General features: G+C 32.7%; 2 protein-coding genes across 2 annotated transcripts; both read right to left on the reverse strand.

Moving 5' to 3' along the window:
- Positions 1-16,290, reverse strand: LOC132755630 (glutamate--cysteine ligase regulatory subunit-like). The gene is made up of 7 exons (XM_060746526.1): positions 16,132-16,290; positions 10,703-10,768; positions 9,690-9,771; positions 8,962-9,027; positions 6,852-7,051; positions 4,805-4,919; positions 1-2,908 (listed from the first exon to the last, which is right to left on the reverse strand). Exons 1-7 carry the CDS (start codon positions 16,243-16,245, stop codon positions 2,730-2,732), a joined length of 822 nt encoding a protein of 273 aa, XP_060602509.1. The 5' UTR covers positions 16,246-16,290; the 3' UTR covers positions 1-2,729.
- Positions 16,291-20,299: 4,009 nt separating this feature from the next.
- On the reverse strand, positions 20,300-22,187 carry LOC132755535 (uncharacterized). Its single transcript, XM_060746412.1, has one exon. The coding sequence runs from the start codon at positions 22,100-22,102 to the stop codon at positions 21,587-21,589; it is 516 nt and encodes a 171-aa protein (XP_060602395.1). The 5' UTR covers positions 22,103-22,187; the 3' UTR covers positions 20,300-21,586.

A 22,187-nucleotide genomic window follows, 5' to 3' on the forward strand; every position in this document is an offset into this window, starting at 1 on the left:
TAGTTCCTTTATAGCTGTATATGTTTATTGCAAATACAATTCAGAAGTAACAAAATTTAAAGTGACATTATGCCCATTTTTTTCATAGTCAAGTTGAGTTGAATTGACTATATATTTCAAAAGATTGACTGTTATAATGGTGATTGACCAACAGTTGATATTGGAAAATGTTTTAAGATTAAACATAAATCTATCTTATATATATATATATATAAAAGATTATAGCCATATTTTTTATAAAATTAACATTAAAGGTAAATTTCGGTGAATTTACAGAATTTTTTTTTGATCATCTGATTTTATTTATCCTTCCTGCAAAGTAAATTATAAAATTATGTCAAAATGTAAACTTATTTTGACTTTCACCTGTTTATTTACTATATACCCTTGGATGGGCATAATGTCACTTAAATAAAGGAGGAAAATTATCCCTAAAATCATATAATGGGCTGTACATATTTCTCTAAGATTTTTTTTATACATAATTATGTTTCTAGAACAAAACAAAACTAAAAAATAGAAAAATTAATATGACCACTATACAAAACCTTGAACCTGCTAAATAAGTTAAATGGACTTATCCAAATTGCATTTATTAACCATTAAAAATCTATTTTAGAACTTTTCATTATCTTTTTTGGTGGATTTTGATGAAAATTTAAGATACATGTATCTGCCATCAGCTGTTGTCCAGAAACAGTATAAAGCCTGATCAGATTAAACAGATTATCACCTTAGTGCAATAACTGATTAACTCCTTATGGATTTAGTAGGACCACGGATTTGTAATATAAATCCGTGGTAGGACTTACTCCATTACTGCACTAAGGTAGGCCTGGCTTGGCTCTATACTGGTTGCAATAAGGCTTATCAATTTTGGTTATTGCTGGTTAAATAAGTGTACAAAATGTATCTAAAATCAAAACGATTTTTTTTATTTCAAATATTAATCATTAATAAAACAAGTTAAAGAATACCATTAGAAATAAATTACTTATTCAATCACATGATTTGAAAACAGATGATTGTATAACAGTTATCATTTGGGATATCAATTTAACAGCTAAAATTCATTTACATCATGGGGTAAAAAGGTTATTTTACAAAAGGTAACAAAATTTATGGTCATTTCTGAAATGATTTTTATCAACTTTGTATATTTGTCCACATGCATAAACAATCTTAAGTAAGATGGTATAGAATGAAATTTCACGAAATAAATAAGAAATACAAATGAATCTTTTAATCCTGAAAGAAATACCAGATAAATTTTACTTATACTAAAAACAAGTGCATCAAGTAAAAAAGAAGAGCTGTCGGTAGGACAGTGTACTCAACTTTTCTCAGTGCTTGATAGTAAAACAAGAGCCTGGATAATTTAAGATTTTTTTAAGTTCACAATTGGATTTTTTTTACAAGGGGAATTTTTTTGTCAAAACCCATGTTAAAGTAATGGACAGTGATGTCCTTTTATGCTCTCAAAAAGTGTGTGAAGTTTACACCCATTCGAACTTGCACACAACAAACTTAACCAAAGTGTGACACCAATGTCAGGGCGAGTACAACAGCTCTCCCTATTCATCCAATAGTTGAGCTAAAAACTATAAACAATAACGAGTAAAATCTGCTTACAATCTGTATAACTAACTAAGTAAAATTGTAAATAAAATTTTACAATATATTATTTTAACAACAGCATTGCTGACAACATTAAGCATTTACATGTATCTAGGTGTGAGGTCAGTAAGTTGAGAATAACTGAGAAGAAATGATATAATTTTATTAATATTTTATTAACAATGACGTCATGAACCTGGGATTTTTTGATCACATTTTGCTTCTGGTCCTGTCAAAAAAAATGTTCAATTATGTGTGAATGAAACTTCTGAAATGGATTTTTCCGGTATTTCCGGCCTTTTTCTGTATCAAAAAATATATAAATAAACAAACAGGCACAATTTTAAAAGTTTTATTAAGATTAACTACAGGTCTAGCTTGTAAGATTATAACCTACAATCAAAATGTATCGAATGGAAACCCTTCACTTTTTATTGAAGGTTCATTAAGCCTCAGAAATGCTTTTTTTAAATTTCTCATAACATTTTTAATTTTGGTGTATTTTTTATTTAAATATCCAAAGAGTTACTCGTTGGCCAATTACCTGAACCATCATTTTCATCAGTTACTTTTTGGCAATAAGAACAGTGTAGTGTATAAGTACTTTGTATGGAAGTCAAAATACTACTTTGTTTACATTTTGCTACATTTATGACAAACTGTTTTACATTTATCGCTACCTTTTCATGAAACAATTATCTTACATTTTCGAAAAACCATTATAAAATTCATGCTTGCCGTTTAGTAAAAATATATTTGTTTCTGAGGCATAATACGACTTTCACTCGGTTTATAGAAAATTGATAACTCGGATGCCAGAAATCGATGAAATATAGCCTGGTTAATACGAACCTGAATGTTTAGTAATAACACAATTACATAATTCCTTAAAATTTGTTTTAAAATAATATAATAGTGGCTAACAGTACCCAGTAGAGAATTAATTATGCACTAATTAAAATTATAGAAAGACCTAAACTTTAAAATACATACATTATTATAATACAGCAGTGCAGTTTGCTTCGTATACGTCTCTGACCTTTATAAACCCAGACCCTTTCATATAACCCACGCTTTTATCTATAAATATCACAGTTATACTTTTAAAATGGTCATTTTCGCTTCTTTATATCTCTAGTGGCTTTCAACAGGTATCCTTTAGCTTTAACTATGCCGCGACATTTTACCAGTACTGAATAACGAAGTACCCATAATGCATCCCAGTTCTCACTGTCTTTTTCTGTACTGTTTTCCCGAATCACCCCTTGGAGAGTCTCTGACGAAAATACAGCTAAAATAATAAAACAATATATTTATATTAACGTAGACTTACAATAAAATACTCCTGCCAGCAAAATATTTATATGTATTAATCTTAGCCAGTTACTCTTGTTTTGACTCACACTGTCAGTCTGTCACACTATTAATTTGTATTATGAAATGCAGAATTTTACACACACACCCCCCCCCCCCCCCCCCGGAAAAAAAGAAAGAAAAACAAACTGTGTACATTACATTAATTTGACCATCAAGGTCATTTACAAGTCAAGGTCAAATTGGTCTGACCTGTTTATCTATTTTTGACATTGTCCTTATTATAGATGTGCTACAGTCATTCCATTTATAAATAAAATAAGTTATAACCATTATAACAAGAGGGGCCATGATGGCCCTGAGGTCGCTCACCTGTATATAGCCCCCCCCCCCCCCCCCCCCCCCCCCCGGGCCAATTTTTACCCAAGGGCTATTATTTGTTTATTTGAACAGACTTGGTAGACACCCATAAGAAGATGTTTCATGCTAAACATCTAAGTTCTAGCTCATTGGGTTTTTTTTAAAAGAAGATTTTTTAAGTTTTTACTATACACATATAGTTAAAAACAATGACACCCCTGGGGCAGGGCCAGTTTTGACCCCCGGGCTTTAATTTGTAGATATTTACTTATAGATGTTTCATGCTTAATATCTAAACTAAAGCTATTTGGGTTTTTCAAAGAAGATTTTTAAGTTTTTTGCTATACACATATAAGGAAAATCAATGACCCCCGGGGCGGGGCAGTTTTGACCCCAGGGCTTTTATTTGAACATACTTGGTAGACACCCATTAGAACATGTTTCATGCCAAATATCTTAGCTCTAGCTCTTTGGGTTCTTTAAAAGAAGATTTTTTAAGTTTTTACTATATGCATATAGGGAAAATCAATGACCCCCTGGGGCGGGGCCAATTTTGACCCCAGGGCTTTTATTTGAACAAACTTGGAAGACATTCACAAGAAGATGTTTCATGCCAAATATCTAAACTCTAGCTCTTACGGTTCTTTAAAAGAAATTTTTTAAGTTTTTACTATATGCATATAGGGAAAATCAATGACCCCCCAGGGCGGGGCCAATTTTGACCCCAGGGCTTTTATTTGAACAAACTTGGTAGACACTCACTAGAAGATGTTTCATGCCAAATATCTTAGCTCTAGCTCTTTGGGTTCTTTAAAAGAAGATTTTTTAAGTTTTTACTATATGCATATAGGGAAAATCAATGACCCCCTGGGGCGGGGCCAATTTTGACCCCAGGGCTTTTATTTGAACAAACTTGGTAGACATTCACTAGAAGATGTTTCATGCCAAATATCTAAGCTCTAGCTCTTACAGTTCTTTAAAAGAAGATTTTTTAAGTTTTTACTATATGCATATAGGGAAAATCAATGACCCCCCTGGGCGGGGCCAATTTTGACCCCAGGGCTTTTATTTGAACAAACTTGGTAGACACTCACTAGAAGATGTTTCATGCCAAATATCTAAGCTCTAGCTCTTACAGTTCTTTAAAAGAAGATATTTAAAGATTTTTCTTTCGGTTGCCATGGCAACCAGAGTTCTGCATGGAATTAAATTCTTTGAACAATTTTTAAAGGTGACCACCAAAGGAACATTCCTGTGAAGTTTGGATGAAATTGGCTCAGTGGTTTATGAGGAGATGTCATTTAAAGCAAAAGTTTACGGACGGACGGACGCCGGACGGACGGACGCCGGACGAAAAGCGATCACAAAAGCTCACCCTGTCACTTTGTGACAGGTGAGCTAATAAAAATCAAGCAAAATTCAATGAAGAATTTTTACTTAATAAGGAAATTCATTATCAGTAACCTTATCAACCCAACTAAGAATAAAATTTGAAGAACTATTCAGGACATACTTCTAGGATCATTGTGTGTGAGGAGCTGTATGTCATTAAGTTTGGCATATTCTACAAGGTCTTTTGGCATCACACAGCAGGAATCCAGGTTCACCTGATTGATCACTGGCTTTACCTGAAATTTACATGATATTTATCTGAAATTTACATGAAATTTACATATTTATCTAAAATTTACATGAAATTTACATGAAATTAGATAAACAGAAAATTGGACAAAGAAAGAAAACATTTGTTTCCGCAGTTAATTTCAACTGGCAAATAACAACAAAACTGTTTTAAGTAAATACAAAATTATGAAGATACATATAAACTCCATTGTAAAGGTGACCATAAAAGTTATATTTGGCACATTTACAATCAAAAAAGGATAGTGCTAAGCAAAGACTTCAAATTCAAGATCAAATTATTTTTGATATTGTACTTTGGCACACTTACTTCATGATATGAGCCGCATCACAACAAAACCAACATAGTGGGTTTGCGACCAGCATGGGTCCAGACCAGCCTGCGCATCCGCCCAGTCTGTTCAGGATCCATGCTGTTCGCTATCAGTTTCTTAACTTGTTACAGGGCCTGTAAGCGAACAGCATGGATCCTGAACAGACTGCGCGGATGCGCAGGCTGGTCTGGATCCACGCTGGTCGCAAACCCATTATGTTGGTTTTGTCGTGATGCGGCTCATATCCTGCAGAAAAATAACTCAAATGAGATAAGTATCATTAAATATATAAAATTGTCTATTTATCCATGTAACTGGAAGGATTTGTTAAGAAGTCATGAATACAATAATTTATACCACCTGTGGTTTCCTAACTACAAGACAATATTTTATCAACTTAGTGCAGTAACGGGTTAACTCCTTGTAAAACTTAATAGGAGTCATCCCATTACTGCACTACGGTAACAATTTAAGGTCATATTGACACCTTAGTGCAGTAACTGGTTAACTCCTTTTATAACTTAATCCAAGTTAACTCATTATTGCACTAAGGTAGCGATTTAAATCACAGACAATTTATCATTAAACTAGAGGATGCTTTTGTAAAAAAGCGCATGTCTCCCCCACTGCTGAGAATAACTGTGAATGGAAACAGGAATGGAAATGGAGATAAGATAATGTAAATACCCGGTAGTCACTTCAATGAAGGCTGTCTATGGATGGTTTCTATTGTTAAGGTTGTATGAGAAGATGCTTCCTAAACTGTTTGTTTTTAACCAGGTATTCAATTTTGAAAATCCTGGTTATTCAATCAGCGTATGGCAGGCGGGCGTCAAACGAAATTGCACTTGATGGTCATATCATATATAGTTTCACAAATGAAATTAAATGAAATTGTGTCTGCTCCATAATTCTTCAAACCTTTAAAGGATTTTGATGATACTTGAAACAAACGTTCATATTGTCAGATTTTTTTACACTATTGAAAGACAACTCAAATTACAATGTATGTAAATTGACCAACGGTCACTGTGACCTTGACCTTTGACCTACTGACCCCAAAAACAATAGGGATCATCTGCTCTATAAGACCAATCATCCTATGAAGTTTGAGGGCTGTAGGTCAAAAGGAACTCTAGTTATCATCCGGAAACGAGAAATTGACCAACGGTCACTGTGACCTTGACCTTTGAACTACTGACCCCAAAAACAATAGGGATCATCTGCTCAATAAGACCAATCATCCTATGAAGTTTGAGGTCTGTAGGTCTAAAGGAACTCTAGTTATCATCCGGAAACGAGAAATTGACCAACGGTCAGTGTGACCTTGACCTTTGACCTACTGACCCCAAAAACAATAGGGATCATCAGCTCTATAAGACCAATCATCCTATGAAGTTTGAGGAACTCTAGCTATCGTCCGGAAACGAAGAATGGACGGACGGACTGACGGACTGACGGACGGACGGACGGACTGACGGACGGACAGGGCAAAAACAATATGTCTCCCCCCGAGGTGGGGGAGACATAATAACATCAATTTGTATATTCTACCTTTTGTACAGTACTTAGACAAAAAACTTCAACAAATAATATGACACCTACTTCTGCCCATTCATACAGCTCCTCTAATAAATTCTTATCCAAATCAGCAATGCCAATTGCCCAGACGAGCTCCCTGTGGACTAAACCCTCTAAAACTTTCCAAAATGGTTGAATTATTTCCAGTGTGATGTCCTCATTCTCAATCTCTGGGAATGCAATCAAAGCTGTCTCTATGAACGCTACGTCCAACTCTCCCAGTGCTGCAATATGTAACAGCAAAATAGAAGTATCCTGTCTTGTCAAGATTTTTATTTCATGTATATCAAACCAGTCATCTTCATGTGGTTATCAAACCAGTCATCTTTCATGTGGTTATCAAACCAGTCATATTTTATGTGGTTATCAAACCAGTCATCTTTCATGAGGTATCAAACCAGTCATATTTCATGTGGTTATCAAACCAGTCATCTTTTATGTGGTTATCAAACCAGTCATCTTTCATGTGGTTATCAAACCAGTCATATTTTATGTATATCAAACCAGTCATCTTTCATGTGGTTATCAAACCAGTCATCTTTCATGTGGTTATCAAACCAGTCATCTTTCATGTGGTTATCAAACCAGTCATCTTTCATGTGGTTATCAAACCAGTCATCGTTCATGTGGTTAACAAACCAGTCATCTTTCATGTGGCTATCAAACCAGTCATCTTTCATGTGGTTATCAAACCAGTCATCTTTCATGTGGTTATCAAACCAGTCATATTTCATGTGGTTATCAAACCAGTCATCTTTCATGTGGTTATCAAACAAGTCATCTTTCATGTGGTTATCAAACAAGTCATCTTTCATGTGGTTATTAAACCAGTCATCTTCCATGTGGTTATCAAACCAGTCATCTTCCATGTCGTTATCAAACCAGTCATATTTCATGTGGTTATCAAACCAGTCATATTTCATGTGGTTATCAAACCAGTCATATTTCATGTGGTTTTCAAACCAGTCATATTTCATGTGGTTATCAAACCAATCATTATTATTCAAATTTTGATTAAAGTCACAATACCAGTCTTCGGACATATTAGGTCTATCCTGGTATATTAGAGGAGGAAGACCTTAACAGCTTATCCATGCTTTGCTTCAAGCAAAAAACATGCAACTGACATAATTATGTAGAGCTTGCACTAGAAGCTGACAATGAACAAATTGGCAGCAAAAAATAAATCAAAATGGCAAAGAGAAAAATAACATTGGTGAAAACAATTAAAAAAGAAAATCTTTAAATGGGAATAAGATTTTTACATCAAATTTACATAAAACAGTCTTAACATTTGACCTTCAAGTGTGACTTCGACATTGAGCCTGTATAGTGATGGCATGGGTTCTGCACATCGCCTTGTTGAGATAAAAATTTGAGTAAAGTTATAAAATAATCCTCTGAAGAGTATTAGATTTAACTAGAACTGTGTCCAAAGGACACGGATGCCCCCACTGACAACATATTTATGGTATATAGTGAAAAAATCAACAAAGGGCCATAATTCTTTTAAATTTGGTTGCAGCAAAGATTCCTTCCTTTACTACCATCTACACATTAAGGTTGTTCATCCCTGGAAGTTTAAGCAAAATCTGCCATCCGGTTTAAGAGGAGTTGCGTTCACAAGATTTCGGGACAGACGGACGGACGGAAGCTCTTACCAGAGCTACATTATGGGGTTTTCTTTTGTTATTTCTTTTGTTCTTTTTAACCCCACAATACAGAAAATAACCCCACAAGAGAAACGGAATGAATGACATCAAAGACATCTATTGTTATGAGAACAATAGACCAAACCCCATAATGTAGCTCTGGTTTGTACAGACAGACGTACGGACGGACGGACGGACAAGTGCAACGCTATATGCTCCCACTTTGTGGGGGCATAAAAAGCTGACAGGAAATTGTCTATCACTGACCTTTAAGTGTGACCTTGACCTTGTGCTGGCACAATGTGGAATAGCCACTGCACATCATCCTGGTGACGTCAACATTTAAGCAAAGATTGGAGAAAATCTTTAAAGAATATCACTTATAGAGTGGATACTAAATACTTGGTTGTCAAGGTGACAGCATGAAGTATCTAGTGAAAATGTAAAATATTCATATAAATATTACAATAAATTCGTTTTACCTTTTTCAACTGCCTCTTTGATTGAATCTGGTGACACATGTTGTAGAGAACAAATAAATATCTTCACTGCAAAAAATAAAATCAACTTGATATTAATACAGATATCTAAAAAAGTTTATTATAAGTCACATACTAAAGTTATCAATCATAATTTTCAACATTACATAGACTATCAATAGGTGAGATATTTCCATTATACAAACAGAAAAGATTAAGCTCTCAAAATGACAGTATTGTATTTTTCTGTTGTTGGGTTTTACATTGCACTTAAACAGTATAGGTCATTATGGCGACTTTCCTGCTTTACTGGTGGAGGAAGACCTCATGCGCCTTTCCTTGCTTAATTTCAAGCGTAAATAGGCAACTGAGTAGAACTGGTGATGTTGTATAGTAAAAAAGTTATTCCAAAGATGGAAGATATGACTTACAAGAAATGGAGTCATAGGAGAAAACAATCTTGTGTTAGCAGTAGAAATTGCATTAATGACTTCTCGGGACAGAGGCCCATGCATTATTTTTTGCAGATATTTCCAGACAGAATTACCTTAATTTCAGCACCTGTATGGTAAAGTTGAGAATAATCTTTACATGATGTCATTTTAATATTTCCAGCAACAATGTTTTATCAAGATCCTTACTGTCATCAGAACAAACAACTCCTAATGATGGGCCATCCACTCTTTCAGGCACTGACAGTAACAGACCCCATAACAACAACAACAACATACCTGTAAGTTTTAAATCCCCTCTATCATCTTTAGGAATGGTCTCTTTATATTTTTCATGAACACAACTTAGGTCAGTTACATACTACAATAAACAAACAACTTTCATAGTTAGTCAAATAAACAACACATTATCGCCAACACCAACATTAACAAAAATTATTATTTACTTTTTCAGTTTGACCAGATAGTCCTTGATTTAAGATATTTGAGGAAATAATGTATAAGAGATATAATGGTTAAGAGAAAAATTACAAAGAAAGAAGTAATGGTTCAAATGTGAATGGCTTGATACAGTTAAGAATGTGATAGTTTAAAGGTAACCATGTTACCATAACATTTCGTTTCATCTGGAGGCATGCAGCCGTAAGTTATTTAATAAACAACTTGAAATTTGTAATCAAATTATAAACTATAATATCAGTTATAATTCGCACATAACATGTAAAGCATTTATTCAATTTTTACACTTTTCTTTAAATCTTAGTACAGTTTTCTCAAGTTTGATTTTCTTCAAATGTTTTGGCTAATCCAGAGGGCATGCACCTTTAAAAGCAAAGGGTACAGTCTACATCTTAGATATTAAAGCTGCATGCCTCCAGATGAGCCAAAATATTTCAAGAAATTCAAATTTAAGAATAATGTACTTTAAGTTTAAGAAAAGTGAAAAAAAAATCCAAGACTAAAGTAAAAACTTACATGCTACATGTATGTACGATTAATGACTGATATTGCAGTATTTATCACCATATTTCTACTTCGTAACTAAAGCAGTAAGGTCTATTTTTTCATATTTTGACCTATTTTTGGTAATTACATTGGTAACAAGTGCCGTTTGCAATTTAGAAAGTATTTTCTTTGTTCACTAAATACAATACATGTACATGTATTTTACTTTTTCATACATTTTCAAAATTTTCATGAAAATTAGCAGAAATCTGTGGTGTGCTGCTTTAAAGTCTGGTCAGGATTTACACAGTGTCAAGTCTGAAACTGAAGAAGGAAAACGAACCAACCTGTAATTCATTTTTATCAGCAGACGACAGGAACGACTGTAGGGTTGAACTTACACATTCACTGATCTATAAATAAATCATAATCATATATAATGTAATATACTTTTGTACATTAATACATGTGCATTTATGATCATTTCTTTACTATTATAAGTTTAACTCTAAATTAACTTGCTGGAAAACTTAAAAGTGTTTATATTTTGATATTGAAATCCCTTAAAGGAACTTAACTGAGATCCAAAAACCTAAATAAATATTTCAATTTTAAAATTCTTACATAGATCAGCTGGGTCATTAAAACAGAGCGATAAGCAAATTTCATTGGTAATTTATTTTAAAGAAATGTGCCCAGTAAAAATGGTATTTTTGTGTTATTTTTAGGTCATTTTTCACAGTTAGAAAAATGATTCTGGAAAAACAGTGTGAGCCAGCGAATGATCTGAAAATTTGCTAACTTGTTATTGGTCTAGACCTACATCAAATGGAACATTAATCTCGAAAAATTATGTTCAGTACCTGCATGTCAAAAAACCTAAGTGAAGATCAACACTTTGAACTGTTTCAAAATCAAAGCCTATCAAATTTTCCATTTAATTTACATAAATTCAGTAGCTCAAGGGTTACTTAAAAGGATGCCACTGAGCTTGACTATATTTATGTACCAATTGATGGTGTCCTGGTGGACAAATAACTTGTGTGCAAAATTTCAGATTCAAACACTCTATTTTTCTTTTTTTTTAAACAAACAACTAAATAACAAATATGATTTTCACTTAACTAAATGAAAAGAGTTTATTATATAAATGTTTTTAATTCAAGTTAGCCTAGAAGAATAGCAAGATTTTCTATTTAATTTTGAGTATATATTTCTTCAACAACTTTTGTAAATTTTCTTTTCAAGTGCACTATTTGATCTATATATAGAAAGTGAGAAATGATTTTTTTCATCTTTAGGCTCTTAAACCTCCGTGAGTATTAAAGAAGGCAATAAATCTGGTAGTTTGAAGTACTAGTAATTTAAAATATTACAAGATACATCAACAAGAACTGAAGAAGCAACGATATATCAGAAAAAATAACTCTATGGTATCTCTTTGAAAATGTGATCCATTAGGCAATAATTATTGCTTTATTAAGTACATGTGACCATTCTAACAACTAGAGTGCAACATTTAATTTAACTGTTTTGAAAAGAAACTGATCCAAAGTTACCATTTATAACATCATTCCCAAACACGTATTATAGTTGACAAAGTAATCTATAATCAATCTGTTTACATCTTTTATGTATATTGAAACTTACATAACAATAATACAACTAATTATCCAATGGTTAAGTGATTAGTGACAAAGACATTATTGTTCTCAACATGATGTAAAATTATTACATTATTCAGGGCACTTCATTTTGTTGATACATGTATAAATATATTGTCATAGCATTTATAAATCCATATGAAAACTGCCATTTATTTCACACTGTTAAATAGCTTAATCATTAAAAGGAGGCCTTACACATCAGTAATCTGGTATAATTTTCTAACTTTATTCAATAGCATTAATAATTCTATATAACAATTTAACAATATTACACAACAAAATAGGAATAATTAGAGCACTACTCTTTTACTACATGTATTTAATAAAGCATTTTAACTAACTTAGGCTTGATTGTTGCATCTTATAACAAGTTACAAATTCTAAAGTTTATTCACACACTTCCCATGATATTGTACTTTCAAATACTTCACAACACAACAATTTAGAACATAAAAAACAACAACAACAAAGCCTTATCCATATAGAATACATGTAATTTATCTTGTAACACTGTGACTGCACCATTATTTTCACTAATAACCTTTTGTAGATAAGCATGATTTCTCAAATCTGTTTTAAATATGCTTGACAAAGAGCTTTATGTCAGTGACTATGAGATTTGTGTCTGTGACTATGAGTTTCATGTCAGTGACTGAGATTTATGTCAGTGACTACATGTACGAGTTTTGTCAATGACTACCAGTTTTATGTCAGTGACTACGGGTTTTATGTCCGTGACTATGAGTTTTATGTCAGTGACTATGAGTGTTATGTCAGTGACTATGAGTTTTATGTCAGTGACTATGAGTTTTATGTCAGTGACTATGATTGTTATGTCAGTGACTATGGGTTTTATGTCAGTGACTATGAGTGTTATGTCAGTGACTATGAGTGTTATGTCAGTGACTATGGGTTTAATGTCAGTGACTATGAGTTTTATGTCAGTGACTATGGGTTTTATGTCAGTGACTATTGGTGTTATGTCAGTGACTATGAGTTTTATGTCAGTGACTGAGTGTTATGTCAAATTGACAATTCCAATATTATACATTTTCAAGCACATGGAAATTAAACCTGTACCATCATCAAAACAACATTACCATAACCATTTAGAATGATAACTTTTTTTAATTTATTTTACCTGTTTTTAAATTACATCCTGTTCATAAATGAGTTAATAGCAATAAACAATTTGTTTTTTCATTTTGTGTCAAAAATACAACAGTCTTATATACCAATAAGGATAAAGTGGCTGGGGTGGATTGTTCCCATCCTACTCTAAAAAATATGATTCCTACTGAATGGAGAGTGGGTAATGAGTGTATCTGTAGCTGGAGCATTTGTAACAACCATCAAAATACATGTATATCTCTTTTTCCACCAATGGTGTAGCAAAACTTCCCATTTTATTTGTGCCAGTTTACCCAGTCATACATATTATAGACCTACATATAGTTTGGCATACACTTAGTTTTACTAAAACTTTTGGTCTCTGACTACATGTATTATCTAAAAATTAACTACACTTTTATAAAATCAGTAAGGGATTACAACTGATTAAAATATATAAAAATAAATTACTGTCAAAATATTATTTAAAATACGAGGAACTATAATGTACATATCAAATACATGTATATACTGCAAAATCATTTTTAATCGTGGGGCATTAATTTTCGTGGTTTAGTTTGCATCAAATTATTTACATTTTGCCTTTTGGAAAAATAAACAGTCCACATATTGAAGAACCCATGAAAATGTTCTTTTTTGAAAACCACGAAATTTCATGTCCATTCACAGTAAAAAATTTGTATTGTTGCCATTTTTTGCAATGTTGCATTTCCAAGCAGTGATTGATCATAATTATTAGCATTAACAAGTGCTGTTTGTAAGCCAATGTGCTTGACTTTCCTCAGTGCTTAACAGTAAGAGGCATAATTCTAAAAAGGCAACAAGGGCTTCCATTAATAATGTTCCAAAATTTGAAAGTAATAGACTGCAAAATGTCTGACATTAGAAGTCACATTTTAATATATAGGTAAAGCAGGAAAAGCATTATATTTTGGAAATCACAAGCCAAAATCTAGAGTGACTCCCAAAGTTCCACTTACAACTGAGAATTACAAGCCTGTGCCCTTTATGAGAACAAATGTGAAAGAGAATTTTATAAGTGTTTGAAATTTTAACCCGTTCCCTTCAGTAGTTTTGGTTGCATGCCATACCCATGTGTGGCTCAGATGCAAAGGTGATTAAAATAGCTCTCCCTATTCTTTGAGTAGTCGAGCTAAAAAATCTTGGGTGTTTTTGAGAATAAATGAAAAACAATATAATCAAAAATTGCAGACAATTTATTATATGAAGCCTAGCTAAACTTCAAAATTATTTAGAAAAGAATCTTTGAGAATCCATACCATCTTTTAACAGATGTAAATAAAAAGCAAAAAGTTTGTTCAAGTCAACATCTATTGTTACATATCTATAACTTATAAATACTATTGTGAAATTATGTTACATGTAGACTCAAATAAAATATTTTAAACAATTGAAATGCAGTTTAACCGCGGGAAAATGGACAGGCTTGCTGTTAATTTTTCTTATTACCTTTAATCTAGCTAAGTCACTGATCTACTATTCATAGGTGGCATATAGTAAACATGTATCCAGATAGGAACCACAGGGGATTCTGTCATTTTTTTTCCTTTCCCACTATATATATAATATAACAAGGGATACAACTCAAAATTGCTCAATTCATGAAAAAGTAAATTCAACGCAGTATACAACAGTTTTTTTTCTTCTGATTGTAGGACATTGATAAAATAATAGATAATTTTAAAAAAATGACTCACTTTGTTACATGGACAAGATATTATTAAAAATAACTTTTCATGTTTCATTTTTACACACGTTCGTAAAATTTTGGTTTGTAAAATTACACGTGTAAAAGTTAAAACGACATCTAATGCAAACGTATGCTCATATAAGAAAGTTTAATCATGTAATCGGTTAAATAACAATTATCCACCACCATCTATGATGAAATCATTAACTTCTGGTACAAATTATTGTAACAATTTATGTTTGTTTTGATGATTTCTATCCTCGGCTTCCATTTTGATGTTGCCCGTATGTTCCAATGCGTAAATCCAACTTCTGTTAGTAACTGTCAATTTCATTGGCTAATGTCAGAATAATAATAATCCGGATAATAACAGCATATAGCTGCGACGAATAGCGGTCTTTTCATCAGCCAATGAAAATACTTGGAACATAAACACACCTGCAAAATGGACGACAACTTGACAGCCAATGTAAATATTGAAATGTAAGCTATTTCCTGCAATGTTACAGATTTTAATGAAGTGTTTGTAGTAGAACTTGGGTAATGACTCGTTCATATATTAACTTCTACAATAACTTTGATGGAATAGAGGATATTTTATACAGTTTACACGTGTAAATGCATTTTACGAACCCGTGCTGGTAGTGCGAGGCCACGACTTGTATCCCTTGTTTATATTATATAGATATAGATTTAATAAAATAATGACAGATTTCCCTGTGATAGGAACTACATGTATAGAAATAATGAAGACACTGACTTAAGGATGCTTTTTAATTGGAAAGTGTTTCTTATTAATCTTAACACCAGTTTTTTTTCTTATTGAGATGGACATTTAACTTGTATTTTCATTTAATAAAATAAACATTTCATTCGAACATTTTGTCAAAAATATAAAATCAACTGAACCATAAAAACTGCCGTGTCATTTTCCCACAAAAAGTTATTTGCACCGTCATTGTTTACTATTTTGATTATCTCCCTTTAAATGATATGTATATAATAGCAACAAACGATGCTAGATCTTTATGATAAATAGAAACATTAACTAAGCTGGTGGAAAAGAAACCTATGTACGAGACATGACAAAAAATGTTTATACCAAATCTTAAGCAGTATACTTTATTACACATTTATCTTGCATAATTAATCTTAATTGGAACAGGTGCTCGGTTTCGCACTCTGCTGTCAGTGTATTTTCAACAAGTTTTATTGATTAACAAAATTCTGTCACTTTTCGTAACAAAAATCATGAATGCAAAATTACCTCATCTGTTGGTGTCTGTGATGGTTTTCTTTTCAACCGGTTCCAATTTACAATATTCCCACTATTAATCAATAAAGATCCTGCTTTCGGTATCATTGGGATTTCGTCCGCCATTTTGTGTTGTTACGGAGGTCGATATCTTGCTTACTAAATCCTGTAAACTTTATTTATGGTACCTTATCCGAAACAATTTGGTACGAAACCAAATATAAAAACTTTCTGTTACGAAATCGATATCCAGTGAGTGAACTTATTCGTACATAATAAATTCAAAGAGACATCACACAGAATAATCGTTCTAAATTGAAGAACTATTTGATACGTACAGTTATACAAAAAATTACACTGAAATATCTTAAACCGTTTGAATAAAATTTATTCAGTAGTGAATGAATACCTAAATTTCAGTAACCCCTGTTCGTTTTACATAAAATTAAATAAAGTTTAACTTTATAAGCAATTTTCATCAATTTACTTATCCAAGATTTATATTACATATAAATCTGTATTTAAACTTAACAAATATAATAATGTCATTAGTTCTAAATGGTGTCCTGATTTTTGACTTCAATAAATTTTAGTGGAACCTTAAATATATACAAACTTCAATATAAGTATGGTTTAGATATGAACATATTCATCCGAATTATGCGTGGGCTGTCACCAAAATTGTTCTAGAAATTCTTCCCAATTTACCAAGCAAAATGATGATAATTCAATATCCTATATAATCATTAATTTCGTTAAATTAAGAACAGTAAAATTACACATTTAATCTACGTCGGGGTTTACTCAATCAGCCCTATCTTGTACTTAAACCTGCATTATAATTATGTGAATTTCCGCTCACAACTATTTTACTCGATATGTGAACATATGAAGAAAATAGGCCAATCACAGGGTAGGTTTTAAATTTTTTAAACATTTATATAAACTTCAAAGGGTGTTTTTTAAAGAAAATTTTAATGTGATTCTACCCACCTGACTTTCCTCTATATTTACCCATTGTTGTTCCGAATTTTTATGCAGTCTTCATCAAGATATTCTTTCCGTCGTGGGTTCTGGTGTGCACAAAACATGCAATGCGTACGAAGAAAATGTCGCTAAACGTACTCCAAACACAGTGTTTTCACAAAATCATCCCATCGAACGATATGCTAAAACAATCGAACAATCCTAATTGAAACAGTCATAGAGATTTGGCCCAAAATAAACGTTACTATGTTACAAATGTATTTAGACTGCATCATTGAAGAGTTTAATTCGCATTTCATACATTTTTAGGCCTCAAAAATGTTTTCTAATTCATAAAGAAAGCCTAGCTACATTCTTGCAAAAAAAAGAGTGTATCATTACTAAATTAAAGCTTGTTGCACCCGATTTGCCTTTAGGAACGCATTCACTGTGAGCAAGAAGGTATTTCCGATAGATAGCGACATGCACGGAAATCTGATTTAGCAAAAGACGGATATACAGTATAAATAATTCTTTAGAGAAGAAACTTTTTAAGTGATACCAAAAAGTTAAAATTGTAATTGTTTGCTGTATAAGCTTATATTGTTAAGAATAATTTGAATTTGATTATCTTCCTTTCTAACATTTGTATACGTTCTATGGTATATATACGCCTTGCCCATTGCAAAACTGTGTTTGTGTTTTGTAGACTAAAAAGTACAACTCGATTGGACATACAAAAATAGTTCACAAAATTGCACGAGATACGGACAAAGTTGAATTGTCTCGGACGTATCCATGAGTTTCCGCTTATAAGCGTACATTACGGAACCATCTTATCCAATTCAATAGCAGACGATAACAGACGCGGAAACAAACGACAATCTACGCATGCGCGGACATTTAGTATAATTTTCCCGCGTCAAACTGGCAAACAGTGCACGGCAAAATGAACAATTAACGTAACAAATAAATCGAACTATACTTCTGTCCACGTGCTTGCTTCTCACTGCTATGGGTTCGAATCCAACCAGGGACTTGGTTATTCTTTCACATGAAAAAGATACCTCAGCTAGTTTGTTCTATTCAGGTTTCCGTTCGTGCCTGAAATAACTAACACAGGAGCATATGAGGTCTTTCTTCACCAGCAAAGCTGGAAAGTCACAATGTGACCTTACTTTGTTGTTGCGACGTAAAATCCAATACGTAATCTATTTGTATCAGACTACTTATTTTGTATATATTGCTGTAAGAACTAAATATCAACTTATGTTTACAGAAGTCACATTTATAATCCTTTAAAGATAACTTAACAGGCACATTCAATGTTTTCGATGACTTAAAGACCCAATAAATACAATAGATAATTATAAGTCGGTCATATACGGTACTTGTACTCTTGTGTGTGCGTGTATGTATATTTTGAGTTTTATTTAAATTCCATTGTAAGCAGCAAAACATCTGAGATCACTTATTTCTGTAGGATTTGAGCTGTGCCATGACAAAACCAACATAATGGGTTTGCGACCAGCATGGATCCAGACCAGCCTGCGTATCCGCGCAGTCTGATCAGGATCCATGCTGTGCGCTTGCAAACCCTATAACAAGTAAATAAACTGATAGTTGTTTTCTTTCAAGATGATGAACTACTTACTAGCTGTAGTATGATTAGATAAGCCTTAGAGTCTTCATATAAGACATCAATGTTGACAATAATTTGAATAATGTCAAAAGGGAAGAATATCTTAGAAAATATATAAGAGTGACCGTCCTTGCTTATTGCAAATGGCATAAGTGGGCAAAAAGGAAGTTATCGTTAGAAAATTTATAAGGTAGATGATAGTGACCTCCCTCGTTTATTGCAAATGGCGTAGGTATCCAAAAAGGGAAGTAATTCTTAGAAAATAAATTAAGTTGCCGAGATTGACTTGCCTTGCTTATTTCAAATAGCGTTAGTGGGCAAAAGGGAAGTAACACTTAGGAAATAAATCAAGTTTGTTAGAGTGACCTCCCTTGCTTATTGCAAGTGGGAAATATGGAAGTAAGTCTTAGCAAATAATTTTAGTTGTTAAGATGAACTCTTTGCCTTTTGCTATTGGCGTTAGTGGGAAATAGGGAAGTAACTCTTAGCAAATAAATTAAGTTGTTACGATGAACTCCCTTGCATATTGCTATTGGCGTTAGTGGGAAATAGGGAAGTAACTCTTAGCAAATAAATTAAGTTGTTAAGATGAACTCCCTTGCATACTGCTATTGGCGTTTTGGATATAGTGACCTCCCTTGCTTATTGCAAATGGTGTAAGTGGGCAAAAGGGAAGTAACTCTTAGCAAATAAATTAAGTTGACTGAAAGTGACCTCCCTTGCATATTGCAAATGGCGTTAGTGGGCAAAGGGGAAGTAACTCTTAGAAAATAAATTAAAGTGGATAGAGTGACCTCCCTTGCGTATTGCAAATGGCGTTAGTGGGCAAAAAGGAAGTTATCGTTAGAAAATTTATAAGGTAGATGATAGTTAGTGGGAAATAGGGAAGTAACTCTTAGCAAATAAATTAAGTTGTTACGATGAACTCCCTTGTATATTGCTATTGGCGTTAGTGGGAAATAGGGAAGTAACTCTTAGAAAATAAATTAAAGTGGATAGAGTGACCTCCCTTGCATATTGCAAATGACGTTTTAAAGTGTCTTTCGGTTGACATGGCAACCAGAGTTTCACATTCAAATTCTTTGAACAGTTTTTAAAGTTGACTACCAAAGGAACATTCCTGTGAAGATTGGATGAAATTGGCTTAATGGTTTATGAGGAGATGTCGTTTGAAGTAAAAGTTAACAGACCCCAGACAAATTGTAATCAGAAAAGCTCACCTTGTCACTTTGAGGCAAATGGAAATGAGCTTAAATCATTTCTGGGCTAGTGGGGGTTTAATAGTGTAAAGTTAACCTGTTGATAAACAAGATTTGTTTTTATTTTGACCATTCAATTTGACCAACTGAAATCAGAAATCATTATAAAAGACAAAACCAATGATATTAGCTGGCATTTTACAAAATATTTAGTTTGTATCAATAACCAAAGAGAAATCAATAAACACAATTAACAATATTTTGAAATAGACATGAATATCAATATGTACAATCACATTTACAATTAGCTTTCATTTGATTTATTACAATGTACAAGATAATCAGTAAGCCTCTCTGTTAACCAAAGAAGGTCCATAATGCCTCAGAAATGCTTATTATTTTTATATATCAAATGCTTTTTTAATTTTGGTATATAATATCTAAAAAAATATTCACTGGCCATTTACCAGTACTATGTCATAACTGATTATAATTAATAAATACAGTTATAGTGAATAAGTTTTTTCTATGGTAGTCAAAATACTTTTTTGTTTACATTTTGCCACTTTAATGACTAACTATTTCATATTTATTGCTACTTTTTCCAGGTAACAAACATGTAACATTTCTCAAAAACCATTATTCACGCCCGTTTAATTAACTCACAACGAGTGTAAAATGTCCATCGGTAAAAATGTTGTGAGCAACTTCCGTTCCGTGCACGAAAGGTCTGTCAAGTCACACTTGTTTTGTCCAAGTATGTATCATTGCCATAGATAAACAACAAAGTTAAGAAAATAGAAACAAAATTCAATCATCTGACCTTGACTGTCAAGGACATTTAAAGGTCATATATAAATTATTCAGCATGTCTGTTTGGATACACATATGAATCAAATACAAATGTACAAACATAGATAAATAACAAAATTATGACAACTTAACTAAAATTCAATAATTTGACCTTGAGGGTCAAGGTCATTGAACGCTGATGTAAATGTTGAACTAATTGCTTAATCTGAATATCTAGAAACTATGGTATGTTTATTGAGCATAATAATACTCAAGTGGCCGTCTGATTACTGGCGTCCAAAAACTGGCATACTGTCAGCGAGCACTAACAACCAAAAGGGAAGTAACTCTGAATTTTTAAACCAAAATCATATTGTAAGCCACAAATTTTATTCTTAGGATAAGGTAGGTTAGGGATCTATGCTTAAAATCAAACTATAATAAGTGTGACTCAGTGAGCAATGTAAAAGCTGCTTATTGCAATGATGGTTATATTATCTATAACATAACTAATAAATGACAGCGCACTTACATTGTACACAAGAGTTGAAAAATTAATACATTAATACTGTTTACTAGTTATCAATATAATGCCACCTTAACAGTCTATATATAACTGTTGACATTAATAGTGTTGACTTATTTAACAGAACGACAACAATTCAATAAATATTTTAAATGTCAGGAACACAAATTAATGAACACAAGAACTATGTGCTACAGTGGGCTTTAAAAGACCTCATTTTTGTGAATGTAATAATTTTTGCACAGAATATGGTTACCTCGTCATACTGCAGTCACGTTTTGTATATTTTCTCAAGTGGGATTACTGGGTACATGTAACTATCTAATCTCCTTTTGAGATTTCCTAAGGTATACTGGATATATTTGGATCAAACGTTCTTTTCTGGCTGTGTTTTTTGTGAAACGGCATTGCAACTTCTGTTTTGTATCGCTCAAGATTTTCATTACCAAGTAAACTGTGAAAATTTGCTTTGTAATTTTTGATCTCGTCAATCAGGCCAGTGCCAAACAGTTTGTAATTCAAAACTAACCAAAGAACCAATATAATCCTGATATAAACATCCTCGTCTTCAAACAGGTCCATTGCACGAGATCCGAGAAGAACATCATTTTCGCAGTCGTACATAAACACTATTAACTTTTCATTAATGATTCCTATGCCAGGAATCAAATTATTTCGTAATTTTCCAGCATTCTGCTTATTCTGTAAAAATAAAAAAACAATAGTTTCTGCAATCATCTGAGGGCACAAATCACTCACAAGTTTTTCACTTGACTTTACTTCCACTGAGGATCCTGAAATATCATCTTCAGTTGGCTCTCCAATGAAAACAGGAAGTTCTTGTTTATTCTTGCTCATGATAAGAATGTCAACTTTTCCATGCCATCCATCTTGTACACCTAAACAGGAAAAATTAAAAGTATTAAAGACCCAGTATGCCTCA

Source organism: Ruditapes philippinarum, unplaced genomic scaffold, assembly GCF_026571515.1.
Source record: "Ruditapes philippinarum isolate M1 unplaced genomic scaffold, ASM2657151v2 ctg546_1_1_1_1, whole genome shotgun sequence".
NCBI classification, from domain to species: Eukaryota; Metazoa; Mollusca; class Bivalvia; order Venerida; family Veneridae; genus Ruditapes; species Ruditapes philippinarum.